The 15,279-nt window shown below is 36.0% G+C and overlaps 1 protein-coding gene, 1 long non-coding RNA gene and 2 other non-coding genes across 8 annotated transcripts; 3 read left to right on the top strand and 1 right to left on the bottom strand.

Moving 5' to 3' along the window:
* Positions 1 to 158: 158 nt before the first annotated feature.
* LOC110783793 (protein PLASTID MOVEMENT IMPAIRED 1-RELATED 1) lies at positions 159 to 6,139 on the bottom strand. 5 transcript variants are annotated; one of them, XM_056843794.1, is made up of 5 exons: positions 5,870 to 6,139; positions 4,434 to 4,544; positions 3,309 to 4,114; positions 1,667 to 3,053; positions 159 to 1,582 (listed from the first exon to the last, which is right to left on the bottom strand). In XM_056843794.1, exons 3-5 carry the CDS (start codon positions 4,096 to 4,098, stop codon positions 427 to 429), a joined length of 3,333 nt encoding a protein of 1,110 aa, XP_056699772.1. In that variant the 5' UTR covers positions 4,099 to 4,114; positions 4,434 to 4,544; positions 5,870 to 6,139; the 3' UTR covers positions 159 to 426. The 5 variants fall into 5 exon arrangements, with proteins under 5 accessions (XP_056699772.1, XP_021843856.1, XP_021843857.1 ...); XM_021988164.2 differs by having other exon boundaries at positions 1,667 to 4,114; XM_021988165.2 differs by having other exon boundaries at positions 1,667 to 4,099.
* A 1,627-nt stretch (positions 6,140 to 7,766) lies between these two features.
* Positions 7,767 to 10,714, top strand: LOC110783776 (uncharacterized). Its single transcript, XR_002532150.2, has 3 exons — positions 7,767 to 7,878; positions 7,969 to 8,064; positions 10,467 to 10,714. It is a non-coding gene; the product is annotated as an uncharacterized lncRNA (long non-coding RNA).
* Positions 10,715 to 10,724: 10 nt separating this feature from the next.
* LOC130460504 (small nucleolar RNA R11/Z151) lies at positions 10,725 to 10,810 on the top strand. The gene has a single exon (XR_008920361.1). It is a non-coding gene; the product is annotated as a small nucleolar RNA R11/Z151 (small nucleolar RNA).
* A 265-nt stretch (positions 10,811 to 11,075) lies between these two features.
* LOC130460526 (small nucleolar RNA snoR80) lies at positions 11,076 to 11,214 on the top strand. The gene has a single exon (XR_008920382.1). It is a non-coding gene; the product is annotated as a small nucleolar RNA snoR80 (small nucleolar RNA).
* Positions 11,215 to 15,279: the final 4,065 nt, after the last annotated feature.

Here is a 15,279-nt window from a genome sequence, read left to right as displayed (position 1 = left end):
GTGCTGTAGTCATTTCTGCTTCCCTGACACAGTACAGGACTACAGAGGAGGGAGCAAACAACCAATGAAGCACACACCACAGAGGAATTGCAGCTGACAAGGGTTTATTTTAAATTCAGGTTATAACTCAAAATTGCCCAAATTTACCAAAAACGATGTTTTCATACACACTAGAAATTCCCCATTATCAGAAAAGAACAAAAAATTGCACACCAAATTTCTACCAAGTATTTCATTTCGACCCAAGGGATTTACATCAAAATAATGTACATATCCTTTCAGTACACTGTGTGTAACATTTGTATAAGTTAAATACAAGGGCATGAACATTTCCCTCACAGAACCTGTACTGATTTATGGAAGGTGACAAAAAGGCATGCCTCCTGTGGAAAATCAAGCCAGGTGTCATATGATACGACTTTTCACTTATCGCAGCTTGATCGTTTCATTTGAAAGTATAACATTCGGGTTCCGGATGTGAGGATTAAGCGAAGCTAATTGTTTCCATTTGGACCCACTGCCATTAAATTTAGCAGAAATACTCCACAAGGTATCACCTGGCTGAGATGCAACTGTGGCTGGCAATGAAGATTTGGTAGCAATCTTGGGTTTCCCAAATAGATTTTTCCCCTTCCCCATCCCATTAGCAAGCAACCAACGAGATCCAGATTGTTGTTGAGCACTATTGCCCCACAGCTTTTTCTTACCAGGCTCAGTTTTTAAACCAGAAACATGCACCTCACTTATTTTGTACTGAGGAATTTTGTCATGTTCCTGGGTTTTCTCTTCCTCAGGCTCCAGCTGCTTCTCTTCCTTTGCAACTGACTCAAGATCATCTTCATCACTATTGTCCTTTGCCTCGGAAACCGTGCTATATATCTTTGGTTTTGGAGGAACAAACACCCTTTCCACTTGAATTAGAGCAAGTATTGGTGTGCCAACTGGTTCATAGTTTCTTAAGGGGTCACGGAGTTGAACCATCAGAGCAACAGTGAAATTATTCCCCAACAAACCACACCTCCTTCCAGAACCTTTACCCTTTCTTTCACCCTTCCTTCCAAGAAAATTCAAATCTGTGCTTTTAGCATGATGAGCAGCTAGAAGCTTTGATGTCCTCTCGCTTAGTATCTCATCTTCGTCAATTTCACCAGAATCTAGCTTCATCCATTCATCTAATGTTAAAGATAAACCCATTAGTCCATCATCACCATCAATCCCACTGTCCTTAACGTCCAACAACTGCAATCCTGCAGCTCCCTCCAAACCCATTGATGCAGTGGACGTTATCTTTTTCCCTTCAAGAGTTGAGAATTCCCCGATAGACTGTGCATTGATGTTTGAAGGTGCCTCCTCCTCTGACATGCCAGACTGTATTCTCAAACCCTCAATTGACAGTGCTTCGATCTTATCCATGGCTAATGGTGCTAAGTCTTCTAAAGATACATATTCTGAGTCTGCCTCATCGGATGATAAGCTTGAGCTGATTTTTTTGGATTTCCTTCCAGAAGAAGTTTCTTTTATTCGTTTCTTTCCAGCAGATGTAACACTGCCATCTTCTGTCTCATCTTGAAGCAGATTTTGACTGAGCATTGGGAGAAGAGAAACAAGACAGTTAATAATAGAAAGCTACAAGCTAGTATCAATTAAACAGCAGCAAGTCTCAAACCTTTCAGAAGCTTCCACATGAGGTGCAGCTTCCCAAGCTATTTGTTGCATCGTTCTTCCAGTGATATCCTCCAAAGGCATCAACTTATTGGCTTGCATAGACAACTTTTCAAGTCCCATTGAAGCCAAATGCTGTAATATATCCATTACCCCAGACCCCAACTCAGCAGGAACCACAACAGGGCTTGAAACCTGCATGATTAGGCTCCCACCACTCTTGGCATTCGCAAAGTGGCTAGGGTTCATGGATCGCAAAAAACCTCCGGTCGGTGTTTGAATAAATGGACCTAAACCTTCTCCAAGAGAAGGTAACTGCAAAGATTCTTTAGGAGGGAGATCAATAGGACTGCCAAAGCCACCTCTGCTGTTTGGTGGAGAACTTTGGAAAGCCATCTCGTCCAAGCCCCATTCTTGCATAAGTTCTTGTGTTTCCAAGTCTTCCATCACCTTGGCCCTAATCTTCGGATATTCATTCTGGTCAACTGCTAAAAATTCAGGATCCTCATCAAATTCCTCCCACCCAGAGATAGAGGGAGCATAATAGTCATAATCTTCCACATCCTCTTCATCAATATCAAAACCAAATAACGAACAACCACTAGCCTCTGCTTCCTTCTCGAATTCTCTCAAAAGACGCTCTCTTGGGGACTCAGGGTCTGCTTCAGTATTAAGGTCGAGCATGCTTAAAAACTCATCAGCGACAGTGTCTGCGACGTCATCCAAGCTAAGTGAAGGCATCATCATGTTTTTATCCTCATTCTCATTTTCCTGATCACTTGATTCACTATTAGTCTCTGGGGTGTCCAGTCCTTCTTTCTCAAGCTCGGCAACATTGCTCAAAATTGACTCCAGATCTTCTAATAGTGATTCTTTGATACACACTTTCTTTTCTGAAGAGTGGAAATCATGTACTACAATCTCATCTCTTTTAAATTCAGCTTCCTCTTGACAAGAAATTCCAGCATCACTGCAAGCTACAATAAGATTGGAACTTTCATCTTCATGTTCAACAACCTTTTCTGCAGAGTAGCAATCATGTGTAGCAATCTCATCTCTTTTGAATTCAGCTTCCTCTTGACAAGAAATTCCAGCATCACTGTAAGCTACAGAAAGATCAGAACTCGTTACGTCTTGATGATCAACAACCTTTTCTGCAGAGTGGCAATCATGTATTACAATCTCATCTCTTTTAAATTCAGCTTTCTCTTGACAAGAAACTCCAGTATCAGTGTAAACCACAGAAAGATCAGAGCTCTTTAAATCTTGATGATCAACGATCTTTCCCCCATCCTCAACCAATGTTGACTTCTCCTCCAAAGATTCCGTCCCTTTCTCAATAAATGAAAATTCAGTATCCTCACTATTCACCATATTTTCCTGAAATGAATCTGAAGGAGCACAGTGAGATGATTTTACAGGCTTGCCATTATCTGCAGGCAATTCAATTTCACACTTATCTTCAATCAAAGAGTCCGAGTTTTCCTGGTCAAACTTTTGATACAGCATATTAACAGAACTAGATAGTTCAGACATTTTAGTAGGAGGAACCTCATGAAGAACTTTTACATTATCCATAGTACGAGACATAGAAGATGACTTTAGATTTGAAGGAAGACTTCCAGCACGACGAATCATGCCCTTACCATCACCTTGATTAGATTTGATATAATTCCTTGCCGTCGACTTTGAATCCAAAAGCTTAAGCACATTCTTGTTATTAGGAGCAATGCCATCCCCTAACACCAAATATTCAAAACTAACATTCATGACAGCGCCTTTTGCCTCCCCTGATAGCTTAAAGCTTGTTGTCCATGTTCCAGAACTCTTCTCATCCTCCAATTCCTCCAACGTAAGCGGAAGCAGCCTCGTGAGATCAACACGTTGCTTTCCTAAATCAAGCGGGTTCCCATGCACTGCTGCATAAAGCAAAAAATGCTTTGCTTCATACTTGGCAGAATGGTGTGGGCCACTCCTACTGCCATAAACTGAACAAGTGTGAGTTAGTTTCTCCTCAAACTCAGCTGATCCTTCAACCACCTTGATTGGGCTAGTAACCACTTCTCCATCCCTCCTCTTCCAATGAACACAAATGTTAATATCATTGAATTTAGAGGGCAACCCTTCTATTGTATGAACTTTGAGACTGAAGCAACAGTTAAACCTTCGATTTCTAACATGGGAGAGAGCCTTTAAAGGTTTCCAATTCCAAAATGACTTCTTCTCCTTAGTAGAAGGGCCATCACCGCCATGCTTTGAAAATACATTACTCTTGTCTACCGATTTAGGCAAACTTCGAGCTGCAGAAGAGGAGCTTTTTGACGGGTTCTTGTCTAAATAGAGCGCCTTGCTAATACTTTCGATTTCGTTTAATAACTTCCCCTTACTCGAATCGTCATTTCTTTTATATCTAGCAGCATCTCTTGACGTCATCATCCTATTGACCAATAAACTGACAATATGAAAATACTAAACAAATAAGATTCAAGCCAAAACACAACTAAAAATTAAGATGCTAAAACATTCCAGGTATAACGCAGATTAAATGCAAAAATTGCTAACTAACATCTAATTCTCCAGTTTCCCCCCCATTCCCAAATAACAGTAGTTTTAACCAACTTTCGTCATTCCACAGATCTTAGTACTTCAGAACACCAAAATGTTAAGCTTAAACAACCTTAGATAATGCAATTTTATTTGTCACATCAAAACACCAAAGAAATAACCAAAAAAACATCTTAATCTGTGAATAGTTTATACAAACATCGGACCTTTCTTGAAACTCGCAAAAAGCTGCTTATTTTGAGATCGCAAGTGGTTTTTCTTTCTTTCTATCGCTTCTATTCATTAAATTAGCATTCTCTTGTTTTGCCAGTAGAGTTCTGCATTCCAAAATAATGCATGATAAGCCGTCATAGATGAAGATCATGTTCATATTGCAATTAAGAAGAATACACATATAAATGACCCACACAGAAAATCAAAGAAAACCGGATGTAGAAGCAGCACTTTTTATACTTCATACTCAATATCAAACCAAATTAGTATGTAACTGATACCCAAAAAACCACAAATGTGGCATTTTTCTTAATTATTCTCGGAAAATATCCATGGTTCCCCCAAACACAATAGTCGGGGGAGACACGCCCTGATGTGAATAACAACACCAACTATCTTGCATTATAGATTAAAAAGGGAAAACTGTCAAAACTCAAAAGCACAAGTCTAAAATCAACAATACCATTAGCTTATAAGTTACTTTTTCAACTGTCAACTTGAATGGACCCGAATCAAACATCTTGCTGATTTCACTTCTTTTGCTACTAAGTAAATGGTTCAATCGAAGCCTTTCCGCAACTACGTAGTATATGTTTAAAGAGGAGCCCGTTTACCCCCAACTCCAAGCGAAGAGGGTTTTCCTCATAGCACTGAGTTACTTAGACAAATATTATTTCACACATGAAAGCACAATGATTATATTTACCCATGGATTCCCATCATAAAAGACTTCTGTCACACCATCGTCAACACTAAGGCTTTTAACAAAACAAAACAAAAGTGACAGCTAATTGTTTGGATATAGACCTACTTGTTCAATCAACCACCAGCAACATATCGTGATCACGAAGAGTCAGCTGTTTAACAAGCTCGAGCTTTTCCAATTAATATCTTGACCCATCAAACTCAAAGCAATTCATTTGTCCCCAACTAATTTAGCTTTCTCCTAATTGAATGCATGTTGATTTAATAACCAAAATCACCAAATGCGGTACTGGCAACGATGTTGAATTCATCGTTGTCAAATACTTCCTTTGCTTCTATTTTCCAATCAATTCATAAAAATATATTTTAAAAAAATAAATAAAAAAAAATCAAAAGAATTACCTACCAAACCATCAATGGTGGACCCATTAATTCGTATCATATTGGGTACCTTAAATTATCAATATTTTCACAAAATCATTCAAAAATGAAATTTCCAGTAATAACCCAGTTCTTAAATTAGCAAATAAGATTTTCCTAATCACCAAATTCAACCCCAATGTTCAACATCCCAAATGACAGAATAATTCCCATTTTCAATATTAGAATCTTACAAACAATTGATTAACATAAACCTAAACATCACTACCCAACAATCAATTTACAAAAATTAGCAACAAACAATTACATATTTCATTTATTAAAAAAAGGAGGGGGGGATTACCTGAAGGTCAGAATCGATATTGCGCTGTTAAGCTAATTGTTGAACCCCCACCATTAGATCTTAAAAGTGATCTCTGAGATTGACGAAGGAGAGATTGATGAAAGAAAATTGAGATAGAAGGGTGGGTATTAAAATGGTTAAGATGGTAGGAATGTTGGGTTTGCTTTGTGTTTGAGGGTTCTCAGACAGAGAATGCGTCGAGAAATGACAAAAAGAGGAGAGAGAAAACGACAAGAAGAGGAGCTTCGTTTTGAAAGTTGAAAAATATAAAATGGCTTTTTCTGGGGCCTATTAAATATTTGAAAATTTATGCGAATTAAAATTATTACGAATTTACGAGTAAAGTAGGTTCGTCCAATTATAATCCAGGAACCGGAGTACTCCGTATAATTTAAAGCAGTCACGCATATCAGCGTGGTGAATTGGTTATTCATTCCTCAGCTGCCGTCTGCCGATACTCGGCAGTCTGTTATATTTTTATAAAATATGACGGCAAAAAAATTTAATGAAATGCTACATATTTTAATTGAAATAGTACTTTATTTTTAATAAAATGATACTCTTTTAATGAAATGGTACATAGTTTTATCAAAATGGTACTTTTTTTTTAATAAAATGGTACTATTTTTTAAATAAATAGTACATGTTTGGCGATGTGATGTATTTGCTCACACATCACAGCATGCCGCCTCGCCGAGCTCAGGTGGGTAATGGAAAGTCCAAATTCCCAAGAAAGTTCTACTTCCCTCATTTTACCTATTTGATGTCAAACAAACAACATGAAAATTGTGCACTTCCTAGAAAGTCACACTTACCCCTCTATCTACTTAAAACCAAACATTACCTTAGTATAGTCCTACTTTATAAGAGCTCGGCGATGCGGCATGTTGTGATGTGTGATGCTGTGATGTGTGAGCAAACACATCACAGCGCAAAAAGAGTACCATTTCGATTAAAACATGTACCATTTCATTGAATTTTTTTATTGTTATGTTTTACATAACAAACTGCGATTTTCACTTCCTCTATTTATCCACTCTTAATCTTTCTCTTCATCCACCTCATCACCCTCTCTTAATAAAAGTTATGTATCAAAAATCCAAGAAATAACTATCTCTTATTTACTTCCTATTAAACACCTTTTACATGTTTTTTTTTTAAAAAAAAAAAACAAAAATGTCAAAAGCATGCAAAATAGCCCCATAATCATCCACCTCACCCCACTCTTATTTCTAAGAGTTACCTCTTATTTAGAGGATGTCTTAATCAACCTCTAAATAAGAGGTAGCTAAGAGTTATCTTTTTTTTTTATTAAGAGCTAACTCTTGAATTTTCTCTCTCTTTAAGGGGGGGTTAAGAGTAGGCTAGTATTGATGTTTTAAGAAATTTACAAGGGAAGTAACTTCCCAAGAAAATAAACTTTCTATGGGAATTCAATTCATCTCTATTATATAAAGAAATAGCTGAGGGCATAATAGTAAAATAACTTTTCGTGTCCCCCTGCGAATTGACGAAATTACCCCCTAAGTAAACCCCCCCAGCCTTTCACTCTCACACATACCTCTCTTTCTCTCTCCTAGGTCTTCGGCGTCCCTCAACCTCCCTCCCGTTTTCTCTCTCCTTCCTCTTCATCTTCTTCGATCTTCTTCCACTAATCCTCTTCCACCAAACCCCGTCCTCCATTCCAAACCCTAAATATTTTGTGTTTCTTTCACCGCACACGCAGACTCTCTCTCCTCCGCCTCTCACCTTCGCCACCGCCATCACCATCAACGTCTGATCTTTTGGAGATCCGGGTGAGATAACTCGCCACTTTTCAGTTCTATTCTCTTCTCAAAGATTCGGTAAATTGGGATTAAAACTTATGTTCTTATTCGTTTGATCTTTGTGTTATTGAGGTTTTTTAATCATCAATTGGTTGAGATGGAGATGGAGAAGGAGGCGGCATCGGTCGGCCCTTTTCACGTTGAATCTCTTCAAAAATCAAAACCCTCATCATCATCTAACCAGTTAAGTTTCCCAATTTTTTGTTTTCGATTAATTAGGGTTTCTATTTTGCTTTACTTATGTCAATTTCGTGTAATTTTTTTATTAACCAGAAGGAGGCGGCATCGGTCGATTAATTAGGGTTTCAAAACCCTCACGTTGATTTTTTTTGAGTGAAGTTCTTACTGAGGCGATGGCTTCTTCATCAGGTATGAAACTATGAATATCCTCTTACCATTTTGTTTAATTGCTAATTTGATTGAAAAATACAATCTTTTGTCAATCAATTGAAAAAAAAAACATTCTTATTTCTAATTCTTCATGTATTTGGTTCATTTTCTCATCTGGGTATGTCTTAAAAAAAAACGCCAATTACTTTGAGTTTTGGATCGTGATAGACTACAATTGTAGTTTATTAGTTGGTAATAAAAACAATAAGATTATCAAGCCAAAAAAATACAATTCTCAAATAAATGTTAAAAATCAATAAGATTATCAAGCCAAAAAATTCACTGACACCCAAGACCAAAGAATTCAAAATTAACTAAAACAAAAGTATATATCACCACACCACCGGTAGCGAAACGACGACCAAAACCCCAATAGGTGCAGATACCTGATATGCATGTCGTATTTAAATGGGTAGTGATCCAAGAGTCGTCTTAATCGAATTCGAGATTTGTCGATATAAACCCCACATGAACTCCAACAACATGGATAAGTTAATTGGCCGGTTCCAATAGCCGGCGCCTCAGCGGAAAGTCTTATGTGCAAGGGTGATAAAATTATGGAGGGAGAGATAATCAGGACATAGTTGATGATTTGAGTCTCTTGAGATGAAACAACGGGAGGAGAGAAAGGTGGGGATTATTGTCTCCATTTTCACTTATAGCTCCTTCGTTGATGTTGGTGGTGTTGTTGTTAATGCCAAATAAGAGAATGGAGTTTACTGTTTAGGTTTTGATAGATAAGAGCCTTTTACTCTTTTAGTGGTCTTTGATTACTTATGATTGTCTTAGATTAAAGGTCTTACTACCCTTACGAGTTACGACCTTTAGGCTTCCCTATTTTCAGGTGAGCGGGTCAAATCGTATTTTAGACTACATGCTCTATGACTTTAATTAAGAAAAAATAATAAAAGTAATTTGGTTAAGTAATATGTTTAAGGTTATAATAATATTAGAGATTTAAACATTGTAATAATATTGATAATTTAATGTGTAGTTTTGGAGTTTTATGATAGAAGAAAATGAAGATAAAGTTATGCAAGATCGAATATTGAGATGGAAGGTTAAAAAATGACAACAAGGACAATCACTCACCCCGTAACAAAAAGGACGCGAAAATGCCAAAAGAAGAACCAATTATGCGCGTAAGTATCACGTAGTACATTGTTTAAAGGGTATGATTATTACTCCGTACATTGTTTGATTTCTTTACTTTAGTATTACAATTTATATTTTCGTATGGCCATGAGTATTAAATTGTATTTTGTTCTTAAATAGAGATGATGTCTAATTTTTCCTTAGACGAACTTTACGAACATTTTTTCTTGCCTTATAATTATTTTATATAATTTTTTATTACCAACTTAATTGATTAAATTTTGTGAAACATACTTTCTTATTCAACTGTGTGAGATGTTTTCATTTAATGCTTTATAGTGGTTATTCAACTGAAATAGGCCAGCAGAATAATCAGTGGAAAAAAAAATTGAATTTATAGATGGATTTTTGAGATTAAAATAAGTAGTACTTGAATATCATTTTCATTTGAAACGCCGATTAGAAAGCCTTGATTTTGAAGGAATTCATTAAAAGAAGAACAAGAAAAAATGATAAGTAACGAGAAAGAAGAATGTTATTAATCTATTAGAATGATTATCCAACCACTTTGAATTTATGTATATCAGGTAAAGGTGCTGCATACAACGTTTATTCTGCTTCAGCAACACTGCAGCTGGCATGCAGTTAATATAAACAGAAAGTAGTCTAAATACCAACATACCAGCATTCAACTTATGATAATTGTGATATTATCCTTATTAGGTCAACATATACATGTATAGAAATAGGTGAAGTACTAGCATTGCAACGCCACTCATATGGAATAAGAAAAACAACAGAGGAAGGAGATGCCTAATCTAACCAGAATAAAAACAAAATATTTATATATTTAGACCCATAAAATGACCTAGAAAAAATTGATGAAATGTATTCTCTATCCCTTAACACTAAAGTCTATAGCAGATTAGCAGCAGTTCATATACATATACTTGCGTTTCAGAGTTCAGATTAGAGTTGATTGTCTGATACAAATGAATATGATACGATTTGAGATCCCATACAACGTCTTAAGAGCTGGTAGAAGTGTCAAACAACAAACTTTTTTAGGCTTCTGATTCACAGATACTCTGAAGGCATCTTTCGAAATTCCAACAACTATTGGTAGTGACCAAGGATTCCACTCAATAGCTTGATTGAGTTTGTAGTTCACATTTGTGACGTTTTGTTGATTGGGGTATTAGTTTTATGCATCCATTTATGCTAATTATACATAATTTCTTTGTTTTTATTTATTTACTTATTTGTTTTCTATGTTTGAATAACAGCACCGCCAGTGCAGAAACCGTGAGAAGTACAATCAGGAGGCTCGGGGAGCAGAAGGAGAGTTAGATCTTTCATGTGTACTACACCAAAGTGAGTTGCGATCGGTTCGTTCCTCGGGCCGTGCTCATGGACCCGATAACTTAGTGTGGACTAGAGTTTCTGACCTTTGGAACTCTGAGTAAACCTTTGAAAAACTATTGTTTCAGCTTTATTTTTCCTCAAAAATTATGTTTTTATGTGACTAATTTGTGGGTTGATTAGAGTTGATGATGATAATTTACCTTATCTTAGAGGATTTCAGTGAGATCAATGATCTATGATCTGATTGTTACACACACTGAAGCTCTTATATCTCTCTTTCATAGTTATTCCAACTATGATAGCGTTGCGGAATGTTGGTTGTTTACATGCATGTGCATGAAGTATATTGTTTCTTGCTATGACGAGATAAAGAACACGGGAGTGTTCTGTAGGTCGATCTATTGGTCTTGCCGTGAGCCTTTCAAATAGACGACTTCTCCTACTACCGAGAATTACTTTGTTAAATACACTAATATCATATTTACTTTAATTCATTGTATATAGATGTGAATGTTAGGTTGCATCCAAATACCAATTCCGTAGGAGAAAATATGTTCCTTATGGTGTAATGGCTGTGATGCTAGATAAATTTATAGGAATGTGGTTTATCTTAATCAGTGACTTTGTTTCTTTTGTGTCATATGATCATGGAAAGGCTTTTATACATATCAATTCATAGTTTATTCTTTGCTATTTGTGTTGTGATGAAATCTAAGGCGTTGGGTAGCAACTCTGATCTTTTTGGTTGAAGACATCCAACTTGGTTGTGGTTCTGAGCAGATTTTCTGGCATGATAACTCCGTCTTTGGGCAGTTTAGGGCAGGTCATAACTGGGCGAAAGATAATTATACTGAAGGTGCTCGCACGCATCGCGTGCATATAAGACTAGTATGTGAAATAAACAAACACTGAATATTGTATAGGAAATTTGTCAATTACTACTTAGGTATTTAGTGACTTTGTGAAATCCTTCATATATTGTTAAAAGTTATAAATCACTACCTAAATTTTTAGTTGTTGTCAATTGCTACCTTAATCCATATTTCGGCCAATTAGTCAATAAGCATATCATAATCAACCGTTAATCATACTTTAATTATTTTAATTAATTAATAAAAAATAAAATTTTCAAAACTAATTAAATCAGAAAATACCAAAAAAAAAACCAAAAAAGATTAAACTCCCATAATATATAATTCTTCAAATGCATAATAATCTTTCCATGAAATATCAAGCCATAATAATCCTTCCATGAAATAATTCTTCAAATGCATAATAATTATGTAAGATATATACCCAAAGTGTTTAATTACATCCTTAATTGGCCAAAAAACATAAAAGCCCCAAAATTTTCAAAACCCTCAATTTTAATTTGGTAGTTACAACAAGGGCAAGGGCGCCAATCTGGTGGGTGCAAGGGTTGGTTGGTGGTGGAATGACCTTGGCTTGCTAGTTATTAAGTTTCCCATCCCACTAGTTAGATATTTCTGCAACTATCCCAACTTCCCAAGGGAGCGAGAGTTTCACAATGAGATTTTTCCCACAAATTGCACCATCTCCATAGTTGGATCGCGGCGAAGATGAAGGGGGCTTGGGTTGTCTTCCTGCTTCAATCCTAAGGTTGAGAAATGAAGAATATATTTAACAAGATCTCGTCATTTTTTTATTTCTAAAATCCCCAATTTCTTTGGTAAATCAGCAATAAGAAATGCAATGAGCAATCAATCTGTATCTCAATAAAGTATGATTAATGATTGCTTATTATATGATTAGTGACTAATTAGTCGGAATATAGGCTAAGGTAGAAATTGATAACAATAACTCAACAAGTAGGTAGTAATTGACAACTTTTAACAAACTAGGTAGTAATTCGCAAAGTCACTAAAAACCTAGGTAGTAATTGACAAACTTTCCTATTGTATTTTTGTGTTTGTAATCCAAATATGGACTTGATTTTTAATGAGGGTAGACTTGGTAAAATTAAATCGTATCTGTTATCCAAATATTTTTTTTCGGTGTAAAGAGAGCCACTAAGGGAAACACGACAAATGATGTAGACGGAATTCGATCACATGTATTGGTTACCACCCCTCAAAATTTCACCAACTAAGCTTGTTGACATCCACATCCACATCTGTTATCCAAATATTGAGTGCTTAACTAATGAGGGTAGATTTTACAATTTGTGCATAGAAAGTTTATAGAAATTACAAACTTTTATATAAGACGCTCCATACAAAAGATCACCTTATCGCTGGATTGAGCTTTTAGTTTTTGTTGGGCTGGTATTAAATAATTTGCGATTCTGGGTAGTCGGGTCTAGGTATTTGGATAGTATAAAAGCTCTTTTTTGCCCTCGTTTTGATCTTTCACACTATTTTGAGGAGAAAACTATTCAAATTCGCAAGAGCTTCCGTTACGATTTCTACTTCTTCTTCGAAACTTCTTTTTCTGCGAAATTATGTAAGTTACTTCTATTTTCTTCTTGTTTTGTTGTATTCGTCCTCGGTTTGTGGTAATATTGTCGTTATTTTGGTTTTTTTAGGTTTTTGTCATCCTCGAAGATTATTGTTTTCGGTTCTACTTGTATTTTTTTTGAATTTGCTGATAATGTGACTCATATGGTAGTGTTTTAGGCATTATTCGAGTAGTTTTAGTCTATTTCTAACATTTTTAGTCCTTGTTATCATTATTTTCATATGTTATTACGTAATTGTTGTTTTTTGTGTTTTTTTAGTATGGTAGATTTTTATTTCGTAATTTGTTTATTTTATTTGTTTTACTATAATTTAATTTAGTTTTCGTAAATTATTTTCTATTTATTTTCGTTTTAGTCACTTTTGTTTTTATTATTTTATTTTAGTTCTACTTTGGAAAAATTGATAATATAAATCCCACCTTTTGCCGGTATTCTCAAAACAATCCCACTTTTAATTAATTACAGAATAACCCAACCTATTATACCCACCTTTTATTATTAGACCACTTTACCTGGTACCTGATAAAACGGTCAATGCAAATTCATTTCCCTCCCAAAAACCTTTAAACCCTATCTTTACTAACCACCTCTGCAATTCACCATTAATTTCCCTCCCAAAACACAACGGCGTACTCTTCTCTCTCTCTTCCTGCAAACTCGTCCTTGAATTTACTGTGGTTTCCATAAATGGTCGTCCTTCAAAGCTGCAAAAGGTGACCTCATCGGCAACAAATCTTCGGAAAAAGGCAAAGTCTTCAATAGCGAGTACAATAACCATTGGATTGAGGTAATTGTTTACCATATAAGGCTAAATTTAGTTTAAATTTGAGTTATTTTACAGCAATTGACATAAATATAGCGATAATTTCATGAATTTTGCTTAAAAATCAAAGATGCTAAAATTAGGGTTTCTGCGATTTCATGTTGAAAATAATTAGGGTTTTATGATCTTATGTTGAATTTTGTTAATTTATGCTGCTTTACGATTCATGTTGGTAATTATTGGTTGTTTTATTTAATACAAAAGTAGGATTCGATTATGGGTTGTGATTTAATGAATGTTGTGACTTTGAAATTCAAACATGGTGGGTTGTTTAAGGAGCGTGGGTATGGTGAAACTGTATACCTAGGTGGTCAACAAAAAAGTGTAAATGTTGACCCAGATGAACTTTGTTGGTTTTATTTGGAAGAACTAGCTAAAGCATGTGGGTCATACACACTGATTGATGGTATATACTACGTAATTCCTGGGATGACTTTGAAGAATGGATTGAGGAGAGTTTATATAGATTCAGAGGTGCTTGTGATGATTGATATAGTGATGAAGAGTAGGCGTATTGATGTGTATGTGCTGCATGGTGTTGATACACCAGTGTTGATTCCTATGGACCATGCTATGAATCCTGACCTTGCTGCTAAACCTACTGAAAATGCTTCCAAGAATATCCATCCACCTCCCTCTTCTACACAGAAAAAGCCAAAAGTGAAGTCCCCTGCAAAGAAGCTAACTCCAAAAAGGGCTAAAAAACCTATTGTGATGCCAACTAGGATAAGTCCTAGAACAAAATAAGCCAGCAAACCACCTGAAGTCATTATTGTGGGAGTTAATTATTCTAATCCAAAAAAAATTTAGTGGGCCCCACAAAGATGCTTCCACCCCATCACATGGTCCCCACAAAGATGCTGACACGTCATTACATGCTTTCCACAATTCCACCTCATTACAACCACCCACTTCAGATAAAAACAAGCAACTTGTACCCCCTAAAAACACAGAAACACCTTCCCAGCCAAAAACCCAAAAACAACCACCACCCCCTGATCTATAGAGTCAAGCTGGATTCACAGTCAGTGAAGTAGATCCAGAGTATGACTGGAATGACAACAGGCCAGATAGTCCACAAAAATGGGATGACTTCATTGATAGAGAAACTGATTCAGATCCTGGATCATATTCATTTTATGAGCCTTCTGATGATGGTGAGGGTGATGGTGACAATGAGGCAGCTGTGCAAGATGATGAGGAGTCTTTTGGAGACTTAGAAGAGTTAGAGGATATAGATTTTGATGGTTATGATGATGTTGATGGTGATGCTGACAATGAGGAGTGCGTCATAGCAAAGGAAAGGGTAAGACCTACAAAAACAACACTAGTAGAAAAACATTCATTTGCTGCCATGACTTTGCTGCGTTAATTACTTAACGCCTCTAACTAAACGAGAAATTCGAAGAATTAGTTAAAAAATAAGACTTTG

The sequence above is a fragment of the Spinacia oleracea genome, chromosome 4 (genome assembly GCF_020520425.1).
Source record: "Spinacia oleracea cultivar Varoflay chromosome 4, BTI_SOV_V1, whole genome shotgun sequence".
In the NCBI taxonomy this organism is placed as follows: Eukaryota; Viridiplantae; Streptophyta; class Magnoliopsida; order Caryophyllales; family Amaranthaceae; genus Spinacia; species Spinacia oleracea.
The sequence above is the reverse complement of the archived record's forward strand: the minus strand, read 5'-3'. Positions and strand labels throughout refer to the sequence as shown.